This window comes from Eublepharis macularius, chromosome 2, assembly GCF_028583425.1.
Source record: "Eublepharis macularius isolate TG4126 chromosome 2, MPM_Emac_v1.0, whole genome shotgun sequence".
NCBI lineage: Eukaryota > Metazoa > Chordata > Lepidosauria > Squamata > Eublepharidae > Eublepharis > Eublepharis macularius.
In genome coordinates, this window is record NC_072791.1 from 11994729 (window position 1) to 12017677 (window position 22949).

General features: G+C 44.8%; 2 protein-coding genes across 2 annotated transcripts in view; both read left to right on the top strand.

Moving 5' to 3' along the window:
- LOC129324298 (zinc finger protein 665-like) overlaps positions 1–10413 on the top strand; it is a 34469-nt gene extending 24056 nt beyond the window's left edge. Inside the window, exon 7 of the mRNA XM_054971467.1 lies at positions 6562–10413. Within this exon, the coding sequence (XP_054827442.1) occupies positions 6562–8132 (1571 nt within the window). The 3' untranslated portion in view covers positions 8133–10413. The remainder of the gene's footprint in view (positions 1–6561) is intronic.
- On the top strand, positions 425–2917 carry LOC129324291 (zinc finger and SCAN domain-containing protein 32-like). Its single transcript, XM_054971461.1, has 3 exons — positions 425–1660; positions 1819–1861; positions 2645–2917. The coding sequence occupies exons 1-3, from the start codon at positions 1250–1252 to the stop codon at positions 2839–2841; spliced, it is 651 nt and encodes a 216-aa protein (XP_054827436.1). The 5' UTR covers positions 425–1249; the 3' UTR covers positions 2842–2917.
- Positions 10414–22949: the final 12536 nt, after the last annotated feature.

A 22949-nucleotide genomic window follows, 5' to 3' on the forward strand; every position in this document is an offset into this window, starting at 1 on the left:
TTTTCCCGGGAAACAAATCTGCAGTCTTGCAGGTGACTTCTGTAGCCTGGCGCACTTTGATTTCCTTTGCTAATGCAAGATCTTTGGCTTCTAGAAATTCGCCTGTCCTTTTAAAACTTACCTTTTTTTAAAATCACGCACACCTCAGACAATCTGATCCGTTCTTAATTATCCTTTCTTAAGTCCTGAAAGTTGCGTATTAGACTTGGGTTTCTCAATTGAGCCACCAAACTCTGAAAAGTCTCTTCTTGCTTTTGCTTCCTTGTATGCCAAAGGTATTTGTTTATTTAGAGAATTTTTATGCTTCCTCTCCAAAGAACCTGACAGAGGCATCTTTTATGTTTTCATTACGATGTGCTACATTGTAATGAAAACATAAAAGATTAACAATTATTAATTGAAATTCCAGCATAACAGTCCCAGTCTGAGTATAAAAACATAGATCCTTGAAGGACAACAAAGAAGGCTTTCTAAACTGAAAGCACCCTATCAAGATATTATTCATAGATCAACAACTTACTTTAAAAGGAACCGTTCAAAAATCTCATTTTTACTTGGCATATAAAGCTCTTCCAACTTGTAATCATATTTGGAGTTCTTGTCTGTGCAGTTAGTCGAAAGATATGAAAGAAATCTGTGGGCTGGAGCCCTGTAAGGTTTCAGATTTCTTACCTCTGGCTTCTCCGTGGCTGTGGCAGCTTCCCTGCAGAACTCAAAGCTGCTGGTGAAATATTCTCTGGTTGTCTGTAGCATGATTCGAGAGATCCAGCACCTCTGGGACCCTCAGTCGCTCCGTTCTGCTCCCGGTTGACTCTAATTTCACAACCATTTTGTGTGCTCCCTTCAGCAGCGCATATACTAAAAACTGGAACAATCATTTTGTAAATATCCACCCCACTCCTTGTCCGATATACTCTTCTTTGGCTAATAAAAAATGAAGGTGTCTTTATAGTTTAGGAATTAAGCAGAGTGGAGTCTTGGGTGGAAGCTCCTCTGCACTTGCTCCATCCGGCTTTTTATTTTCAAACACCCTTGATTCAGGGTGCTCCAAGAGCTATCATGAGTCAGGGGGCATCTCTTTACTGACATACGCACATGTGTGTGTGCACATGCGCAGTTGTGTGTGAAACAGACCAGCCTACTCTTTGCAGGAGATCATAGATCCAGCAGCTGCCTTGAAAAAAGTATCTGGCAGAGGAGGAAGGAGATCCACGTGTGCAGGTGAAGGCTGCTTGGAGAGGAAGGGAGGATGAGGGGAGAGGTGAACTCAGCCAGTCCAGAACCAAGAAAAGGCCCTGATGCCACAGAGGATGGGAGCGGAAGGGAAGTTTGGGAAGGAACCTTGCGGAAGAGCCTGGGAGAGGATTTTCCCCCTTCAGATGTGCAGCACCAGCAATTCCGGCACTTCCGTTATTGGGAGGCTGAAGGGCCCCGAAAGGTCTGCAGCGAACTCCACCGCCTTTGCCTCCAGTGGCTGAAGCCAGAAAGGCACAGCAAGAAGGAGATCCTGGACCTGGTGATCCTGGAGCAGTTCCTGGCCATCCTGCCCCCGGAGATGGAGAGCTGGGTCAGGGAATGTGCACCGGAGAGCAGTTCCCAGGCAGTGGCCCTGGCAGAAGGGTTCCTCCTGAGCAATGCCGACAAGAATCAAGAACAGCAGGTAAGAGGGATTCCTCTAGGTAGTATGTGGGACATAGGATCAGGGATACCCTTAAAATCCATACAGATGGCGCCAACTTTTTCAGACCCCGCCCCCATCGTAAAACTGTTCTTTTTCTCAATAGTTTCCCCTTTGTGGGATCCCTGCTTCTCTTTCAGGTGCAGGAAAGCATCAACTGTTGCCTTGGAGCAGCTTTTCTAGGTAAGATCAGAAGGGCTGTCCTACCCACTCGAGGGGCTCTTTGAGTTTAGGTGGGCTGCTTTTATTCCCGTGACCTCAGTCGAGTTGTGGGAAAGATGCTCACCTGAGCTTCTCACTTTAGAAATATCCATTTGGGGAAGCCAAAACCTAGAATTGATTTAAAATCCGTGCAAGTTAGTTGCAAGAATAGTGGTTTAGGCCATACCCTATCTACAGTTATAATAGATTTGTGTAGGGGTTACATGGTTAACTACACTGGCAATTACTTGGTTAAAAAAGCCAGTAGTTTTGTGGTTGCATATAAAGAAAATACAACAAAAGCATTCCTGGTCCACTTCACCTCACCTTTGTGTCAGCAGTCAGGGCATTGAGAAGAAAGCTGCCTCCAAATGCAAAAAACATGACGATTAATGTAAGTTACTGTAAAAAATTCGGAAGATAGTGTGGGGATCTTATACGTGCTTATGTGCTTATATGTGTCTTGCACACTTGCAAAGAGAGCCTTGGCTACAGTAGCTGATTCTATCAGTGGGGTTCGAACAGCCTGTTCCTCGCATTTCTGTGAATTCTATACTGTTGGAGAAACAGGCTTGTATTTGTCTTTGATAACAATAGCAAGAGAGGGTTTTGTAAATGTCTGGAATCAAATAATTATCCTATATAAGCATGCAAGGGGAGTTGTGAGCTTAATTCAGGAGAATCTATTTTCCCCACACAAAGAACTGAAATGCTAAATACCTGAAAACATTTCAATGTCTTCCAATTATCTTTTGATGCTTCTAGGGGGGGCCTTGAAACCAACAATAAAATATTTGCCAAATCTTTGCAGCAGAGAGAATGCAACTTCTCTGTGGCCAGAGCAGGTAAGTGTGGAACTGCAATTCATGGTCCTGGGTGCCTCCGTGCACTACCCACCCCTCCCTAGGCCAGGGAGAAGAATTTGCTCCCCTTGCCTTCGCTCCTATCTGTCCATTCACTAGAAGGAAAATGGAAAGGTCTGCTGGAAGTTTGAATGCTGCAAAGAAGCTTCTAATAGCCATTTCAGCTTGTCTTCATAAGGGGAAGATTTGTTAAAGTATCTGAGAGGATACAGGAGTTTATTTTTTTTTCTCTTTTCAGGGTCCAGTGACCTTTGAGGAGGTGTCTGTTTATTTCACTGAGGAGGAGTGGGCTCTACTGGATGCGGAAAAAAGAAGCCTTCACAAGGAAGTCATGGAGGAGAATTTTCAGAATGTGGCCTCTCTGGGTAAGGGTCCCCTTTCCCTTTCTTCCCAGCTGCTGAAGGCAGAAATTGCTCCATTTAAGAAGGACTCTCGTAGGGCCCTTCAGATGGAGATTCTGAATAGATGAATGGGGTGGCTCCACATGCAGGCAAATGAGGGACTTCTGCATATCTAGTGTACTACCCAACTATTCATTTGTAAGCTAAAATATTGGTTTGTAAACTAAGAGGAACACTACATGGGATGCCAACAGGGTCTTCTAATGGGCCTTTTAGTGCAACCAAGGAAGCCAGCATTTTAAATAACAAACATAATATTATTTGGATTTATATAGCACCCCCATGGCGCATTTTTCAAAATTAAAAAGGCACTTCCTTGCTTCAAGGACCTTTTAGTCTTCCGTTGAGCATGAGAAGGATGCCAGTGTGGGGAGGGGGGCAAAGGGAGGAATTGGGGGTCATTCCACTGTATTCATTCTACTGACTCTAGTGTAGGGCTTTGGCAAGTTCAACCTATGCAGGAAATGGGGAAGAGCATAGCATGAAAACCGGGATTTGAGCAGGTGAGGTTTTGGTCACTGTCACAGAGAGTTTTGCCTCCTCAAATTCCGCGTGTCAAGCTGCTATTAAAATCCAAAGAGCACATCCTTTTAGAAAGGAGGTATGCTGGAGGAAAATATTATTGTGAGCTCTCTCAAGGAATGGCAGGATAAACAACGTCTTGAACACGAAATCGGATCTATAAATGTAAAAAAGAATTTGTAAGTGGGATAGCCTCAGGGATCTGTCCTGGGCCCTGTGTCCTTTAAAATCATTATAAATGTCTTGGATGAAGCAATAGAGGAGGTGGTCATTCAAGTTGCAGCTGAGACTAAATTGGGATGGAATGCAAATATTAATTTATTTATTTATTTAATTCAATTTATATTCTGCCCTCCCAGCATCAGCAGGCTCAGGGCGGTTTATGTATGTGTGTGTGTGTGGAATCAAGATTCAGGAAGATCGTGACAGTCTGGATAACTGGGGTAAAAGTAAAAAAATGATTTCCAACTCACAAATATAAATTTATTTAAGTAGGAAAAATCAAAGGCATAATTATAGGATGAGTGAGACTTTTCTTGGCAGTAGTTCATGCGAAGAAGACCTAGTAGATCGTACACTGACCATGACTCAGCAGTGTGATGCAGCAGCTAAAAAGTCAAAAGCTATTTGAGGCTGCATGAACAGAAATGTCCAGATCTTGTGACATGATGGTACCACTTTGCTCTGCTGAGACCTCACTTGGAGAACTGTGTTCAGTTTTGGGCACCGCAGTTTAAGAAGGATGTTGACAAACTGGACTGTGTCCAAAGTAGGGCAACAAAAATGGTAAAGGGTCTGGAGACCAAGTCTTGTGTGGACTGTTTGAAGGAATGGGTATGTTTAGCCTGGAGAGGAGGCGACTGTGAGGTGATATGATAGCTGTCACATAGAATAACTTCCTGTTGCCCCAGAGGGTCAGACCAGAAACAACTGGTTAAATTAAAGCAAAACAGTTGTTAGCTAAACAGTAGGAAGATGATGGTTGTTGGGGGTTTTCCAGGCTGTATTGCCGTGGTCTTGGCATTGTAGTTCCTGACGTTTCGCCAGCAGCTGTGGCTGGCATCTTCAGAGGTGTAGCACCAAAAGACAGAGATCTCTCAGTGTCACTCAGTAGGAAGATGTTCCTGACAGAGCAGTTCCTCAGTGGAACAGGCTTCCTTGTGAGGGCGTGGGCTCTTCTTCTTTGGAAGTTTTTCAGTAGAGGCTCAGTGGCCATCTGTCACCAATGCTGATTCTATGACTCATAATGAACTTAGGAGATCCAGAGAGGGAGAGCTGGAAGAAATGAGCCAGCGCTCTGCTCCTGTAGCCCTTTCTAATGTTCCCAGGGTAATACTGATAGCTATTTTGGGGTCAGGAAAGAATTTCCATTCAGTCCCAACTCGTCAGGGACCCTGCAGTTTTTTTGCGGGAGTAGGGGGAATTAATTGTAAAATTCCTTCTTTGTGCATAAGATTGTAGTTAATGACCCTCTGGAGCCCTTTTACCCATATTTTTCCATTTTCAATTTTTCTATCATGAACACTCAATACTCAAATCTTAGTACCTGACAGTGTGTCAGGGCTTGCCCCCGCTGCCGCTGGCCGTGGCACTGGGCGGTCTGCTCCTGACATCATAGGGGGGCCAGGGATGCTGCAGGACCCTGCTCTGTGGAAGGAGGGGCGGTATACCTCACCCAGACTCCCTCTCAGTCCACTCGCTGGCCTGCTCAACCTGGCCTGCTTGCCCCGTGTCCTTCTTCATCCCCTCCTTCCAGAACTCTCCTCCAAATCTCCACTCTTGCATTGCACCACTCTCACTCCACATTATCACTCCTTACTCACATCCACCACCACAGGGCTCTTCCCAGCCAGCTTTTATAGGGCTTCCTTCTACTGTCCCACCCCTCTTCCAGCCTGGTCTTGGGCTGCACCAAGCAGTTGCAGCTGGGGTAGCTGATCTGGCCCCACTGACCAGCACCAGCTGTGCCTTGTTCCCTGGCTGCCCAGCCTCCCTGCCTTGGCTGATTGCTGAAGGCCTGTCCAGCTGCCGTCCCCTGGCTAGCAGCCTGGCCTCCCTGGCTGAGCTGATGGCTGAAGGTGGGTCCAGCTGTGGCTCCTTGGTTGGTTGCCCAGGGCTTCCTGCAGAGTGCCTCCAATAGCCCCACCTGGAGTGGCTTGGCTTTTGGCAACTCCTGGGCCAGGCTACTATTTTCTAGCTGGAGTGTGGCTTTGGGTTGTTGGGGCTGCTGCTGCTTCTCCTCCTCAGGTAAGGTCTTTGGGTGGGTGACTGCTGGGCCTCCAATCCCTCTGCCCTTGCCCCCTTCTGCCTTGCTTAGTCCCCTTTCCTTCCCCAGGGGAGTGTGACTCGCTGGCCTCTCTCTGTCTCCCCCTGCCTCCTGAGGCCCTGGGGTTTTGCCCCTTGCCCCTGGCGCAGGCAGGTTCTGGCTCCATTTGCCCGTGGGAGGGGATGACCTGCTGTCCCCCAGCTGCCTCCTCTGCTTGCCAGTCAGACCGGTTGACCTACTGTCTGCTGGCTGACCGGTTGACCTGCTGTCAGCTGGCTGACCAGTTGACCTGCTGGCTGCCCCCTCTGTTTGCCCGTCAGCCCGGTTGACCTGCTGTTCCCTCTTGTCAAGTCTGGGGGCTGGGGCTCAGACCCCGGACGCAGTGTATGTCTTTTCTACAAGTGATTCCTCTTCTCTTGTTATCAATAGTTGTTAATAGCGTTTTCCCCATGATTCTACTTTTGTTTTAAGGTCTTAACAGTCTCATCTTTATTCCAGAGGCTGATGGAACCCAGCAAAAGCCTCAGGGCGAACCACAACAACTCCCATTGGAAGGGAAACATCAGAAGAGAAGTAATGAGACAAAACAGAAGAGAGGACATCAATCATCCCTTCAACGAATTCCCACAGGGGAGAAAAAATATGAATGCTTCAAGTGTGGAAAGGACTTTTCTCGGAATCAAAACCTTACTGCACATCAACGAATCCACACAGGGGAGAAACCACATAAATGCATGGAGTGTGGAAAGACCTTTGCTTGGAATGCAGGCCTTACTCTCCATCGACGAATCCACACAGGGGAGAAACCATATAGCTGTGTAGAGTGTGGAAAAAGCTTTGCTCAGAAATGCCACCTTAATTACCATCGAGGAATCCACACAGGGGAGAAACCATATAAATGCACGCAGTGTGGAAAAAGCTTTGCTCGGAATACAGAACTTACTCGCCATCGTCGAATCCACACAGGGGAGAAACCATATAAATGTGTGGAATGTGGAATGAGCTTTGATGAAAGCTCCCACCTTATTTCCCATCAACAAATGCACATCACAGAGAAATCATGTAAATATGTAGAGTGTGGGAAGAGCTTTTCTCAGAACAGAGACCTCACTGCCCATCAACAAATCTACACAGGGGAGAAATTATACAAATGTGTGGACTGTGGGAAGTGCTTTGCTCAGAGCTCCTGCCTTACTATCCATCGACGAATCCACACAGTGGAGAAAGCATATACATGCATGAAGTGTGGAAAGAGCTTTACTAGGAATTCACAACTTAATGTCCATCAACGAATCCACATAGAGGAGAAACCATATAACTGTGTGGAGTGTGGAAAAAGCTTTGCTCAGAGATGCCACCTTAATTACCATCGAGGAATCCACACAGGGGAGAAACCATATAAATGCATGCAGTGTGGAAAAAGCTTTGCTCGGAATGCAGAACTTACTCTCCATCGACGAATCCACACAGGGGAGAAACCATATAAATGCATGCAGTGTGGAAAAAGCTTTACTAGGAATTCACACCTTAATGTCCATCAACGAATTCACACTGGGGAGAAACCATATAACTGTGTGGAGTGTGGAAAAAGCTTTGCTCAGAGATCCCACCTTAATTACCATCGACGAACCCACACAGGAGAGAAACCATATAAATGCACGCAGTGTGGAAAGAGCTTTGCTCAGAATGCAGAACTTACTGTCCATCAACGAATCCACACAGGGGAGAAGCCATATAAATGCATAGTGTGTGGAAAGAGCTTTGCTCGGAATGCAGAACTTACTGTCCATCGACGAATCCACACAGGAGAAAAGCCATATAAATGTTTTGAATGTGGAAAGAATTTTGCTAACAACACCATACTAACTTTCCATCAACGAATCCACACAGGGGAGAGACCATATAAATGTGTGGAGTGTGGAAAAAGGTATGCTTGGAGCTCGTACCTTAGTCTCCATCAACGAATCCACACAGGGGAAAAGCCATATAAATGTGTGGAGTGTGGAAAGACATATGCTCGGAGCTCCTACCTTAGTGTCCATCAACGAATTCACACAGGGGAGAAACCATATAAATGTGTCAAGTGTGGAAAGAGATTTGCTCAGAGTGGCCACCTTACTTCCCATCAACGAACCTGCTCATTTAAAAAATCATCTTGTCACATGTCAAAAATTTCAGAGAGGAGAGGAGAGAAAACCTAGAAGGGCCTCTGCCAGGGTTTTTGAGGGGGTGAAAGTCAGGCAACTTTCAAGGGTGGGAGAGGGAGCGATTTTATATTGGTTTTAATTTGGAATTGTTAAAATTGTTTTGTAAACTGACTTAAACCATGTGCAAGCATGGGTGTAAAATGCTTCACTACATTTATTAAATAAGAAATGCTGCCTCTGTGTCAACAGCTTCGGCCATAAGTTCTATCTTGCCAGGTGTCATGGAGTCCATGCAAGGGAGCAACCATGCATCACACTAAAAAGACATCAACAGGGCAGATCTTAGCATCTAAAGTTTTTATGCTAAATCCGGCATATATTTTATACCTTCTGAAATGGTTTGTTCAATTCCCACCTAAAATAGTTGGAAGACAGTTTATTATAAAATGGGAGTGTTTTGACCTACGCTGTTAACACATGTTATGGAGGGGTGTTGCAGATGTTAGGGTTAATACAGGCCAGGTTATGGGACAGAGAAACCTCTGGTATCTTTAGTTGATGATCTCCGTCTAAATATAGACAGATGCCACTTACTGCTAAAAATATTGATTTATTCAAGAACAATTATGAAAAGCTATGGCAACAAATAGACAGAGACTTAATCAAATGGAATAAGTTGAATCTCTCGTGGCTGGGAAGAACAGAAGTAATTAAAATGAATGTATTACCACGGATTATATTTTTACTGCAAACAATACCAATAATAAGAGACAATAAACAATCTGACAAGTGGCAAAGGAAGATATTGGACTTTGTATTGGCAGGGAGTGAATTGGCCCCGAGTGAAGATGAAAGTTCTATGTGATGCCAAAGAAAGAGGGGGACTACAATTACCAAATATAAGACTATACCATGAAGCAATATGTTTGATGTGGCTCGGGGAATGAATGCTGTTAGAAAATCCTAAACTCTTAACACTTGAAGGATACAAGAAACTCTTTGGTTGGCATGCGTACTTATGGTATGATAAAATCAAAGCGGACTCTATGTTTCTGCATCATTACATTAGACGAAGCCTATACACGGTCTAGCAAAAATATAAAAAATATTTAGATGGTATCCTGACGTGGGTGGTGCCATTGGAAGTTATTGACCCGAGAACAATTAACAACAGAGAGGAATGTTTGCCATATAAGGAGGTGTTGAAAATGGAGCAAAATGTGATTAAGCTTAAAACAGGAAACGAACTATCCTCCCACTATGGATGGTTTCAATACAGACAGATTAAAGGCCTATATGACATGGATCGTTTAAAATCGGGATTTAAATGGAAAAATTCTGAATTGGAAGAAAGTATACTACAAGAAGGCAAGAAAATGATTTCTAAAGTTTACAAGATTTTGTTAAAATGGTATACAGAAGACGAAACTGTTAAAGCCCAGATGGTGAAATGGGCTATAAATTGCAATAGAGACATAACAATGGAGGCATGGGAACACTTGTGGAAAAATACATTGAAGATATCGACTTGTACCAATATCAAAGAAAATGTCTATAAGATGATATATAGATGGTACTTAACGCCGAAGAAAATAGGATATGGGAACAACAAAATGTCAGACAAGTGTTGGAAATGTAAAAACCATGAAGGTTCATTATATCATATGTGGTGGACCTGTGAGGTAGCAAAGCAGTTCTGGGGAGATATTACAGAAGCTATGACTGAAATTTTACAAATCCCAATAAATAAGAACCCAGAACTGCTGTTGTTAAATTTGAAATTAGAAGAGATTCCCAGGCGACAAAGAACTTTATTATTTTATGACAACAGTAGCAAGAATTTTATATGCTCAGAAATGGAAGATGCAAGAAGTACCATCTATTGAAAATTGGATACAAAAATTGCTGTACATGGCAGAAATTGACAAAATGACGAGAAAGTTGAGAGAACAGAATCCAGAAGAATTTTTTAATGACTGGGAGAAGTTAAAACAGTATTTGGAAAAGAAGTGGGACGTAAAGGGAGAATTATGGTTGTTATATAACTATTAAGCTTACAGAAAGGAAGAGATACTGATCTTTACAGAAGAAGAGGGGAGATAAGTTAGAAATATAATGTAATTGATAGTTTGATGTTAGGTTTTGCTTAATTCAATATATATTATCTATTTCAGTAGCGTATTAAGACAGTTAAGAATAGAAAAGGAGATATAAGTAGTAGGTTTAGACAGTGGATTGGAAAACTTGGAAGTCTTAGATTAAGAGGGGGGGAAGGGGGAGAGAATATGGAAATGAGGGTTTCAATTGAAAATCTGTAATATTAATCTTTACTCACCCAATAAAAAATTCTTTAAAAAAAATATAGACAGATGCCATGCTTCTTTGTTGCAGTAGACTATGCCAACTTGTTAAGGCAGATGCCGGTGTCAAGGGATGTACCTTGAACTGCTTTAAATTGTTTCTGATGTAATGTAATTAAAGGATTGCTGTTGGAGATCAGCTATCTGCAGAGTAGGAATAATCTTGTGGAATTCCTCAGGGCATAATCTTGTCCCCCATCTTCTTCAATCTCTATGTAAAGCCTTTTGGAGAACTCACTCATAGCTATGTAATTGGATGCAATCAATATGCAGTTAATAACAACAGTAAGAACAATAACATTCAGTTTATATACCACCCTTCAGGACTAGACATGGGCATGAATGGGGGAAAAAAGCACACATGCTGTTTGTTGTTCATTGCCGTCGACGAACACAAACAAACGAACAGTAACGAACATGACCCGTTAACGAACATGTTCAGAATTCATTGTTCATGGGGACCAGAACAGCCCCCTTGGGACTTAGAGAGTCCATATTCACAAGGAGTGTTCAGCAGGTTCTCCTCCATCCATCACCCAAGTTTGGTCAAGATTGCAATACGGATCTTGGAGTTTTATGTTCCTCAATCCTATGCCCCCAGGAAACTCCCATTCAATACAATTGGAGCCACCAGATGACTTTGGCCCCATGTACAAGCTGTGGAATCGAAGGTGGGCTGCCTTCCCTCTGGGGGGGGGGGTCGCCGCTCACTGGCAGCACCTCCCATGTGCTCGCCTGCCAGGCCTCCCAGGGGCTACTTTCCGGATGGAAGTAAGGTGAGTTATGTCGGCGGCTGCCAGGCATGGCGGGCTCGGGGAGGTGGTGGCAGGCCACCTCCCCTGTAGGGGGCGGGGTGTGTGGCCACTCGCCGGCAGCACCCCCTATGTGCCTGCCCGCCAGACCTTCCAGAGGCTTCTTTCCGGATGGATGGAAGTAAAGTGGGTCATGTCGGTGGCTGCCAGGCCTGGCGGGCTTGTGGAGGCGGTGGCAAGCCACCTCCCCTCTGGGGGAGGGTTGGCCGCTCGCTGGCAGCCCCCCCCCCATGTGCCCACCTGCCAGGCCTCCCCAGGGCTACTTTCCAGATAGAAGTAAGGTGGGTTACATCAGCGGCGGCCAGGCCTGGCAAGCTTGGGGAGATGGTGGTGGGCTGCATCCCCTCTAGGGGGCAGGGGGTTGGCCTCTTGCTGGTGGCACCCCCATGTGCCTGCCTGCCAGGCCTCCCAGAGGCTACTTTCCAGACAGAAGTAAGGTGGGTCATGTTGGCAGCCACCGCATAACCAAATAACCAAATGCTACTATCCCTCTTTTTTTAATCAGGTCTGCAGAGGCAAAGGTATCTCTAAGTTTTTTACATTGTAAATAGTGCCAATCTTTCTTTCTAATATGAGTTTCTTGCAGACGAGTAATACCTGCATTCACAATTTTTAATTGCCTAAATGTTTTTCCCTTTTTTCTGATTAATTTAATCCGTTAATGTTCATTGAGAAGATTTTTATTGGTTTCCTCTCCATTATATTTTCCCTTTATTAATATCTTCCTTATTCCTTCTGGTTATTCTCATCTGTTTCAGTTCCTGACTTTGGATTTTGATCCTTGAGGGTCCTTCTGTTGCTGTTGTTAAAGGGGAGCAATACTCTCCTCTTTATTGTTTACCATCTATATGCGCCCCCTTGCCCAGTTGGTGCGACGTTTCGGACTTGGGTGTCATCAATATGCAGATGGCACCCAGTAGTATCTGATGATGGACGGATGGCCCGGCTCAGCCCCAGATGTCCTGGAACATGCTTTTGCAGCCGTGACTGGTTGGTTGAAGGAGAGTCAGTTGAAATTGAACCCAACGAAGACGGAAGTCCTGTACTTGAGCCACGGGGGATTAGGTTCGGGACTCCAGCTCCCAGCCTTTGATGGGGCACCATTAGTGCCAGTTCCAAGGGTTAAGAGCCTGGGGGTGATCTTAGATGCCTCCCTGAAAATGGAAGCACAGGTCACAGCGGTTGTCAGGTCCTCTTTTTTCCATCTGCAGCAGACCAGGCAACTTGTCCCTTACTTGTCAACCCATGACTTAACTACAGTGATCCAAGCAACGGTCATCTCTAGGCTAGATTACTGTAACTCGCTCTATGCGGGGCTGCCTTTGATCCTGACCCAGAGATTACACCTGGTACAAAATGCAGCGGCACGTGTTATTACGAGAGTGCCAAATAAGGCGCATATAACACCATTCTTATGCGAGCTGCATTGGTTGCCAGTGGAGTACCAGATCAGATTCAAGGTTCTAGTATTGACCAATAAGGCCCTGTGCGGACTGGGACCAGCATATCTACAGGACCGTCTCTTCCCATATATTCTCCAGAGGACACTCCAATCAGGGGACAAACAGCTGTTGGTGGTCCCTGACCCCAAGGAGGCCCGCCTAGCCTCGACTAGAGCGAGGGCCTTTTCGGTCCTGGCTCCCACCTGGTGGAACGCTCTGTCTGCTGAAATCAGGGCCCAGCAGGACTTGCTATCTTTTTGCCGGGCCTGCAAGACAGAGTTGTTCCGTCAGGCATATGGCTGAGGCTGGGCCTCCGCCAGCCTGGAAAAAAGGGATGTATAAAACCCTCCCTGTGAAGGCTGTCCACCATCTTGTTTTAAATGTGTTGTTTTAAATGAATATGAATTTTTAATTATATTTTTAATATGTTGTTATCCGCCCTGAGCCCGCTTGTGGGGAGGGCGGAATACAAATTTGAAAAAAATAAATTGAGTAGTCCTGTGTCGAGGTTCCTTCGTCTTTCTCTGTGCCTTCTTCTTTCCTGACTCTCTTTTTCTTACTGTCCATTTGTTTTGGCCTCTTCCCATATTTTTCCATAAAATTCTCCATTTTGTGTATAGAATCGATCTTGAATCTTTCCCCTTCATAATGAAAATTAACTCCTTCTGGAATTAGCCATCGAAAAGGAATTAAGTCCTCCTTTAATTGAGTTATTAGTGGTGCATATTCCTTCCACCTGTCTCACTTTCCAGGGAGTTTCCTTTAAGACCCTTATCTCTCTGTCTTGAATTTTCAGTGGTTTATCCCTCAACATTTTCAGAATACGATCGCTGATTACCCATCGTGTAAATTTAATGTGCGCCTCTCTTGGTTCCTTATTTTTTTTGCATATAGTGAGTTAGCTCTATATATTAAATCAATCTCTTTAATCATCTCCCCTGGATCTTCTTCCAAAAATTCCTCTAGAGCTTCAGCAAATTCAGTCCTCAAATCTTCATCTTTATCCTCTATTACATCCTGGCATCAAATAATAAAGGCCACTTGTTCCATCTCCAGTTCCATTCGCGAATTCCAAACAATATCCTGTTTAGCAGCCACTTCTTCTGTTCTCCGATGAGTTTCTTCACCTTTTGCATCTATTGTATGGATTTGGTTTGCCATATCTTGAGCCATACGTTTATTTTCTGTCAATTGTACCTGAAAATCATCCATTTTCCCTTTAAGATCTATTATCTCTGTATTTAGATTTTTCATTTGCTCCACCACCTGGTATAATGTGGTATTAATTTTATCCATCCCCATCTGAAACAGGTCTCTCAGCTCCTTTTGCATCTCTGCCCCTGTTTCTTGTACAGTCAGCATAGTAGATTTAGCTTGAGCTGGTGAGGGGGGACGCGGAGGAGTGGCCGGCAGCTGATTTACTAATAGACTGGTAGGATCTAGGAAGTTTTTCTGTTTTTTCTCGTTTTCTTTTGGACTTTTATTGAACTCTAACTTTTCCCTTACTGGACTACAAGTTGTGACGCAGGAAAAATTTCATTTTTGGATAGTACTGGAGCTGAACTGAATGGAATATTGCCATCTGCTGGACAATTTATGAATTGGTAATTATTTATGTTAAATATTGCTGACAAATTGAGTTGTGGTAAAGGAGGGATTTAAGTGTTTATATTGAATATTGAAAATTGAATAATGCTCAGTGGAAATTGGGGGGGGGGGAATAATTAATTCTTTATTCCAAAGAAAAAATGAGTAAGTAAGGGAAGAAGGAAAAACTTTAGGTCCTTTACCTCTTATCATCAAGATGCCTAGACTTGCATGGAATGGAAATGGACTCCTATACCACGCCTAATGGTGAGAACCTATCAGCAAAGAAGCTATATCAGAGAAGCTTAAGGTAGCAAGCTTTTAAGGGTTTTCAGATAGCTGTTAGCTAGCAACAGAAAGTGGCATTTGTTTTCTCTTGCCGATTGTCTAAGAGTGCTTTATGCTCAGCAAACACTCTCTGTAACTTTTATTCAGTAAACTAAAAGGTATTTTATTTCAGCCTGTGTCTGAAGTCACTACATGCAGTTTGGTACAACCTCAAAAATGAACCTTGAGACTGAAAAGTCTCAGAAATAAACAGAAGAGGGACCTTCCTACTGCCTAGGGGTCTGAGGTGGCAATGTTCAGCGCCTAGAGTATGAGTTTGGGAGTCCCTGCTTTGTACACCATGGGAACATCAAGACTTGACTACTGTAATGCACTCCACATAGGACTCCCCTCTAAGTTAACTTGGAGACTTCATTTGGGACTGAACTCTATTATCAGGATTTGAGAGGAGCATGACTATTACCCCCATTCTGCAATCACTCCGTTTGCTACCTATCAGTAACTGGGCTCAATTCAAGGAATTGGCTTTCACATTCAAAGCTCTCCATGGCCTTGGTCCAGCATATCTATGGAACTGCCTCTCTCCCTGTGTTCCACCAAGGCAGCTTCACTCATCTGAATGGGGCCACTTGGTACATAGGCAAAATCAACAGCTGCCTATATACGTGCATCCTCTGAGGTGGCCCCCACTTTATGGAATGGCCTACCAGAGAAGGTAAGAAAAGTTCCCACTCTTCTGGCTTTCCACAAACTATGAATTATTCAAGAGGGTTTTCTGCTCAGATAGGAGGTAAAAGGTACAAGCACCGAGTCATTATTGACCCATAGGGGGACATCACATCACAACGTTTTCTTGATAGACTTTTTATTACGGTGTGGTTTGCCATTGCCTTCCCCAGTCATCTACACTTTACCCCCAGGAAACCGGGTACTCATTTTACTGACCTCGGAAGCATGGAAGGCTGAGTCAACCTTGAGCTGGTCATCTTAACCTGGCTTCCACCAGGATCAAACTGAGGTTGTGACTCGTGAGCAGAGCTATGGAAGTTTCTCAAAGAGATACATCAGTAAAGGGATAGGGAGTAACTATAGACTGTATTATTATTTCTGTAAGTATGATCCTAAGGGCTAGATCCTATGTTGCTTAATATGGCGATCAGAATTACATATGTATTGTTTCAGCCATTTTTTCCACTTTATATTGGATTTCTGCAGGTTTTACATCTTTCCAAATTTCATGTATATACCTTATTACATGTGGATTGAAATGCCTTGAAATTGACTAATTGACTAATGACACTGCGTAATTCGACTTGAGTCTCAGTGAGAAAGGGAGACTAAATAGCGTAAATAAATAAATAAATAAATACAAATGAACAGAATTATGGGCTCTGCCCACCTTTCTCCACTCACTGTATTTAACAATAGTTTCATTACTGAATGAGTTGTTCTGTCACCTGCCAAAAGAGAAGTAACTATACCCGATGAAGCAACGGCAAGAACAATGATCCTTTCCCTCAAACTGCATCCCAAAGTTTTTATTTTTAACCAGGGTCCCCAAACGGCTTACATTATCTCCCCTCCTCCATTTTCTCCTCTCAACCAACCTGTGAGGCTGAGAATGTGTGCCTGTCTCAAGGTCAGCCAGTAACTTTCAGTGGCCAAGGTGAGATTTGAAGCTGGGTTCCCTAGATTCCAGTTTGACACCATCACTTCTGGCCTATGCCAGAAAGGACATCATTGCTCAGAGATGTGCCCCCCATTTTGCCATCCTGCCTCCTCCCTCTGATCTCCCGAGGATTAGCAGGCAGAGGCTTTAATTGCCACGTGTTTTCCTGCTGTGAGCGGGCACCTGGCAAACCTAATCCAGGTCAGTATTGTCTAAGACCAGAAGCAGCACCCCAGGGTCCCAGATCAAGGTCTTTTCACATCACCTGGTACCTAATTCTTTTAACTCGAGATGCTCGGGATTGAACCTGGAACCTTCTGTATGCAAAGCAGATGCTCTTCTGCTGAGCTATGGAAGCACCCCTAAAGAGTTAAATCAGCCTAACTCTTAAGCACTACAAGCATTAATGGGACTTTCTAGGAAGAACAGCCTCTCTAGCAGAAGCACAAAGGCCTCTTTCCTGCTCTCTCCTAACTAATTTCCACTATGTACACCCGTTGAGCCAGTAGAATGGTAAAGTTTCATCTTCCACTTGGGAGCTATGCATCAACTTGCTTGTTGATCCGGCTGGACAGCAGGCTGCTGGGCAGCTATCAGAAGTTCCTGCCCCAGTATAGTACCCTGGCTGTCCCTTTGAGGGCCTTGTGCTGGAAACAACAACCAGACAAGGTAGTGCCAAACAGCTTCTGAAGCTCTGAAAGCTACACTCATGGCAGCACACACGTGTCACATGACTGCACTCACCCATCAGAGTCCATGCTGGAGCTGATGCTCAGACACTAAACATTCCTCTTCACTAGTCAATTTTCTAAGTTTCTTAATTTTCCTTAGACTATACCTTAGTCTTGTACCTGTCTTATCATAGAGTTGTGCTTTTGTAGTAATAAAGTTAAGGAGCACGCACCAAACCGTGTCCGGCACTATTACAAAGCCCTTGGGAGCAGCTCTAACCCTGGGCAGCTGCTCATCCACAAGAGGAGGTCCCTAGGTGTAAGGTACAAATATCCAGAGGCAGTAACGAGCAACGAAGAGAGACTCCAGCATTCCACCTTGCAGGGGGTTGGAGGGGGAAAGGGGCAAGCGCTTCCCAATCTCATTCTTCCTTCTGGGACTGCATGCCAGTAAGACAAAGGGTCCCACCCCAGCCCTCCAGCACGACCCTCTGCCTCACTGACATGCATTCCTGGCTGGAAGTCTGAGGATGGGAAGTGCTTACCCTTTCCCCCCCTCTAACACCCCTACAAGTCATAGTGATGCATAGTTTTGCATCATTTAATATTAATTTGTTTTGTCTCAACGTTGTTTTCAACTCTGCACTGGATTTCTCGTTTTCAAATTCCTGCAATCTTTACTCAATTGTATTGTTTATTGAACGTCCTAGCCATTGATCATATTGCCTTACACTGTGTAATGTCTTGAGTCCAAGTGAGAAAGCCAGGCTATCAATGATGTAAATAAATAAGCAAACCACGCACCTCTGCATAACATTTACTTCTGTGGGTTTCCTCTCTTAGGGGATGTTTGAGAAGCCAGATGATCATGTATCTCAGATCCATCATAACCAAACTGAAGTAAAGGATCTCATAATTCCAATGCCAAAAAAGAATGGACTGGTCACCAAGTTGGTTTGGGGTTCAATTCAAGGTGCTGGATATTTACTTTAAAGCCCTTCATGAGCTGGGAACCACAGATATGAAGGATTTTCTTTCTGGGTATAAACCTTAGATCAGTAACTCAGTAACCTGAGTTACTTGATATGTGCTTATGTTATGGTCTGAATGAGCACAACACAGAACGAATGCAACCCAATGCAGTGACATGAAAGTGGGAAGTCTTTATTTCATTTGCATGCAACAGGTTTACTATTGTACCTATTGCTTAATTGTCCCAATGTGCTATTTCGCAGTGTTGTGTGAACAGAGTGGCCTTCCCACCAAACATCTTGCCCTAAATGGTGAGCCACAGGAATAAATTGCAAGTTTTCATATTTTCCCTGGCTATATAAAATGTCTTAAGCCTCAACTTTGTCAATATACTGGTGGAAAAAGTGGTCAAGGTAAGCAGCAGGGACTGCTTGCGCTTGCAACCTTTAAAAATGCACAAATTGCAAAAGAAGTTTTGCTCTCCCTGGTCAGATATTTCCCTTGCTGCATTGGCACACCTTGTGCACCTGTAAGAAGGGGCTTAAATCCTGATGGAGTGAAACTATGGAAGCTGGACTTCTAAGATGAAACAGCATCTTAATCGACCTGTCTGTGCCTTGAAGACGGATCCAGTCATAATCTGGCCTCATATGAGCAGCTGACTTCCTCCAATCAAGGTATCCTCTTAACATCATTTATGGTAAAAAGTTGCATCCAGATGGTTGTACAGCAGTTTGCAAAATTGATTACCACCTGGCTGGCTGGGCTACAGAATCTGTAGAAAGTGTGTGATGGGAGTGGTGGGAGGAGACAGAGTTTTGCAAGAGAAATTTAATCTAAAATGCCATTGGAAGCCCAATGGCAAGGGAGCAAGGAAGCCCACTGTTGAGTCTCTGGAGGAGGGCGACCTTATTGTTGAAGTTCCTCAGTATGGTACCCATGAGTGCCACGATGCCTGCTAATACTACCCTTGATGTCTACCAAGCTTTTCAGAAAATAGGTGAAGTCATTGTAAAAATAGAGCTTATTACTGACTCCCCTCATTCAAATGAAAGGGTTTCCCATGGCTGCAAAGTAGGGAGGGAGGTATTTCATTTGGCTTCAACTCCTACGGCAGCCATTTTAGTATTTGTCTAGGACTCCTTCAGCAGCCATTTTGTGGTGAGCCACTTCCATTAGTGCCCACAGGCTCAAAAGGGTTGGGGCCCTCTGTTGTAATTTGTCGGAGCACTGGAATAAAATCTTGAACCTGAGCTGCCATGTCTGGGAGATTTGGAATGGGGCCACCACTGCTCCCCAAGCCTGCCACATACTACCCTGATGTACAGTCCCTGAGGGCCAGTGAGCCTGCTTACACCTTCCTTTTGGCTTCCCCCTCCAACCACTCCAACTGGTATTCAGAGAGATACCACCTCAGTACATAGAGGTTCTGTTTAGCTACTAGGGTTGCCAGGCCCAGGTTGGGAAATTCCTGGAGATTTGGGGGACGGAGCCTGAAGAGGGTGGGGTTTGGGGAGGGGCCTCAGTGGGGTATAATTCCATAGAGTCCACCCTTCAAAGCAGCCATTTTCTCCAGGGGAACTGATCTCTGTTGCCTGGAGATCAGTTGTAATTCCAGGAGATCTCCAGCTATCACCTGGAGGCTGGTAAGCCGATTAGCTACCCTAGCCAATAGCTGTTGATAAGACTTACACTCTATTAATGTGCCTGGTCCTAGACATGACCATAGTCTTCAAACTCTGGAGGGGATGTCATGTAGAAGAGGACAGGATCTGTCCTCTGCTACTCTGGAGAGCAACACTAGATTTACTGGGCTTAAATTAGAGGGTGGTTGGTTTCAGTTGACCATTAGGAGATACTTCCTACAAGTTGAGAGCAGTTCAGCAATAGAACTGGTTTCCTAAGAGGGTGGTGAGATCTTTAGAGATCTTGAGGCCTCTCGTTGGGGATTCCCTAGCTTTGGGTTTCATGCCCAGAGCTAGGGATCAGACTAGAGGGTTCTCCCTTTCTCCAAAATTTACCTAAATTTTTTTCCAAGGCCTGGGGATCCCAGATCCCCCAGTGAGGATCTGGGAAGCACCTTAAAGGAAAGCCCGTGGTGGAGAATGCAAGGAGAGAGAAGGGAACAAGGAAGCCCACTGTTGAGGCTCTGGAGGAGGAGCCATTTTGGTGTAATGGTTAAGAGCGCGGGACTCTAATCTAGAGAGGTGGGTTTGATTCTTCACTCCTCTGCTTGAAGCCAGCTGGGTGACCTTGGGCTAGTCATGGCTTTCTGGAGCTCTCTCAGCCCCACCCACCTCACAGGGTGTTTTGTTGTGGGGATAATAATGACATACTTTGTAAACCGCTCTAAGTGGGCATTAAGTTGTCCTGAAGGGCAGTATATAAATCAAATGTTGTTGTTGTTGTTGTTAGATGGCCTCAAAAACCCTTATTAAAGGCGAACTAAGGTGGTGGTCAAAGAATTTTGAAGATAGCCAAGAGTTTTGATCAGACTAGTGACAAGCTGCTTCTCTGCTTCTCGCCGTGATCAGGTAACATATCACCCCACTTCTTCGATCTCAAGTGGGCATCCTGCTAATGCAAACGGCTCTATTTTTCTACTCTTTATTTCCTAGCTCTTGTCTGTTCCTCGTTCGTATGTGCTATTGTAGGCATACGCAACATTTCTAGTAAACACGTTTTATATCGATTAGTTCTTGCCTCTTTATTACAAGAGTAAACCGGAAGTACGGACTCTGGTATACATTGGTTAAGATCCGCACTAATTTAAGCCAGACTGCGTGCTAATTTCCCCATAAAATAGCAGTTCTGGTAACACAAGGTCCTATTGTATTGTTTATTGAAAGCCTCAGCTGTTGTTTCTATTGACTTACACTGTGTGATCCACCTTGATTCTCAGTGTGAAAGGCAGACTATAAATAACGCCCTCTGGGAAGGTGCCAGAAGATGGAGCGGAGGTGCTGCTGCCACCCAAGACGTCCAGGAAGGTCAGCCCCACCAGCAGCCCGCTGCTGCTTTCTTGGAGGTGTGGTGCTGCTTTCCTGGGGGTGGGGTGCTGCCGTCTAGAATGTTGCTGACTCCGCATCATCAGAGATGGCCCAGTGGGGGACCAGGCAGTGAATCCCAGGCCTAAGGCAGGGTCCTCATCCCCCTCCTATGCTTCCGACGGGGGGCGGGGGCTGCGGGCAGCAAGAAAGTGCAGTCAGGTGGGTGATTGGTCCTGCAGCCAAGGCCATGGGCCCCCACCCCAGGAGTGGCCGCTGGGGAGCTGTATATGGAAGGACTGTTGGACCCCCTGCCTCACAAACCAGCCTGCCCTGAACATCCAGGAGCAGAAATCATCCCACTGGACCACCTGTGCCACCGTCACCCAGTTGTGGACCATCTCCAGCATGAGGCTCCAGTGTTCTGACAGCCCTCCTGGTGAAGAGAAGGGACACCCCTGGTTTGCTGATCACCGGAGGAGAATGGGGCAGTAAGACAGCCGGAAGCAGGGTGTGGGTTGTGGCCCTGCCCACCCTAGCAGGCCAGGGTGCACCCAGGGGCTCTGGTTGCAGATTGAAGGCCACCCCCATGGGCCTGCTCCCCCATTGTCCTGTTACCATCTTGCTTACTGAGGGCAGAGCCTGCCATGACCTACTCCACGAGGTCATACTCCACATCCCCAGCCATGTGGTCCAGACACAGCTGCAATACCCATGCCTCCTCTGCCTGTCCCAGGTGTAGCTCCTTGAGTGCTAGCCCAGAGCAGCTTTGGGAGCCAAATAACTTGTGCCACACTTACACCTGCGTGCAGCCATAGTGGCCAGCTGTGGGCAGAGTTCCATGGTGGAACAGTGCCGTGGCTGGGCACCATCATATATGGGATTATGCCCACGTAAGTCTGGAATGCGCCAATATAACCCTTAGTCAGCTCCCTGGGCGCTTTCAGGGGCCCCCCTTTAGAACCAGGCTGCCCAACTATTTATCTGTCTCATGGAACTACCAATGATCAATGGAAACCGACCCTCCACCCCCTTACAAGTCACTGAAAGACTGATCCACAACACTAGAAAGAGTTCAGCCCAATTCCCATGACTCATTGAATCAAGGAGCTTATAAAAGTATCAACATTTGAATGTATTGCATATAGACAACAATTGCGTATAGACTTATTTTTTGACATTTGGAAACCTTTTATAGAAGTTGATGTATAGATTTGCCAACACATTTTTTGTTTACCAGCATCGTTTTTCTTTTTCTATTGTTTCTTTTTTGTTTTGCACTAATAAATAAGATTTTAAAAGAAAAAAAAATTAAAACAACCCTCTGGCTTCTCCACCAGCATTACTTCCATCTTGTCTGGGTTTAGTTTCAGTTTGTTTGCTTTCAGGCATTGGACTACAGGCAGCGACCCAAGATCTCTACTGCATCCCACAGTAATTTGGGTAGAGAGAGATACAGCTGCGTGTCATCTGCATAGTAATTGCACATATATGGTACCTGTATTTTAGCAACTTTATTAAAGGTATTATATATGTGGAATGTAGTATTTGTTTTATGAGTTGCTATTTTAGAATTATGTGTTTTACTGTGTAATGTGTTTTATGTATTAAATACATTGGTTCCACTGTTGTCAGACACCTCACGTGGTCTTTGTTGTTATGCCTTTGTGACACCACTTGATACTCTCTGCTGCTAATGTGCATATTAATGGCATCTAATTCCATAGCTATGAATGAGTATTCCTAACGGTTTAATATAGAGGTTGAATAACATGCAGGATAAGATTGCACCTTGTGGAACCCCACAAGATAATTCTCACTCTGGACAAAGCTGGTCTCCAACAGCAACCCTTTGAATCGGTAAAATATAGGCTAGATTTAGCATAAAAACTCTAGACACTAAGTGACCATTTCTAAGATTTCCCTTCTGCTGACTTCTTTGACAGGGTGCATGGTTGTGCCCCTTCGTGGCCTTCATGATACCTGTACAGGCTGATAAATAGTCTCTATGAGTACAGACATTGTGTACAGCTGAGAAATAAGTATAGTCTTTTTCCAGTGGGTGTAAAAGGAGCCAAACATC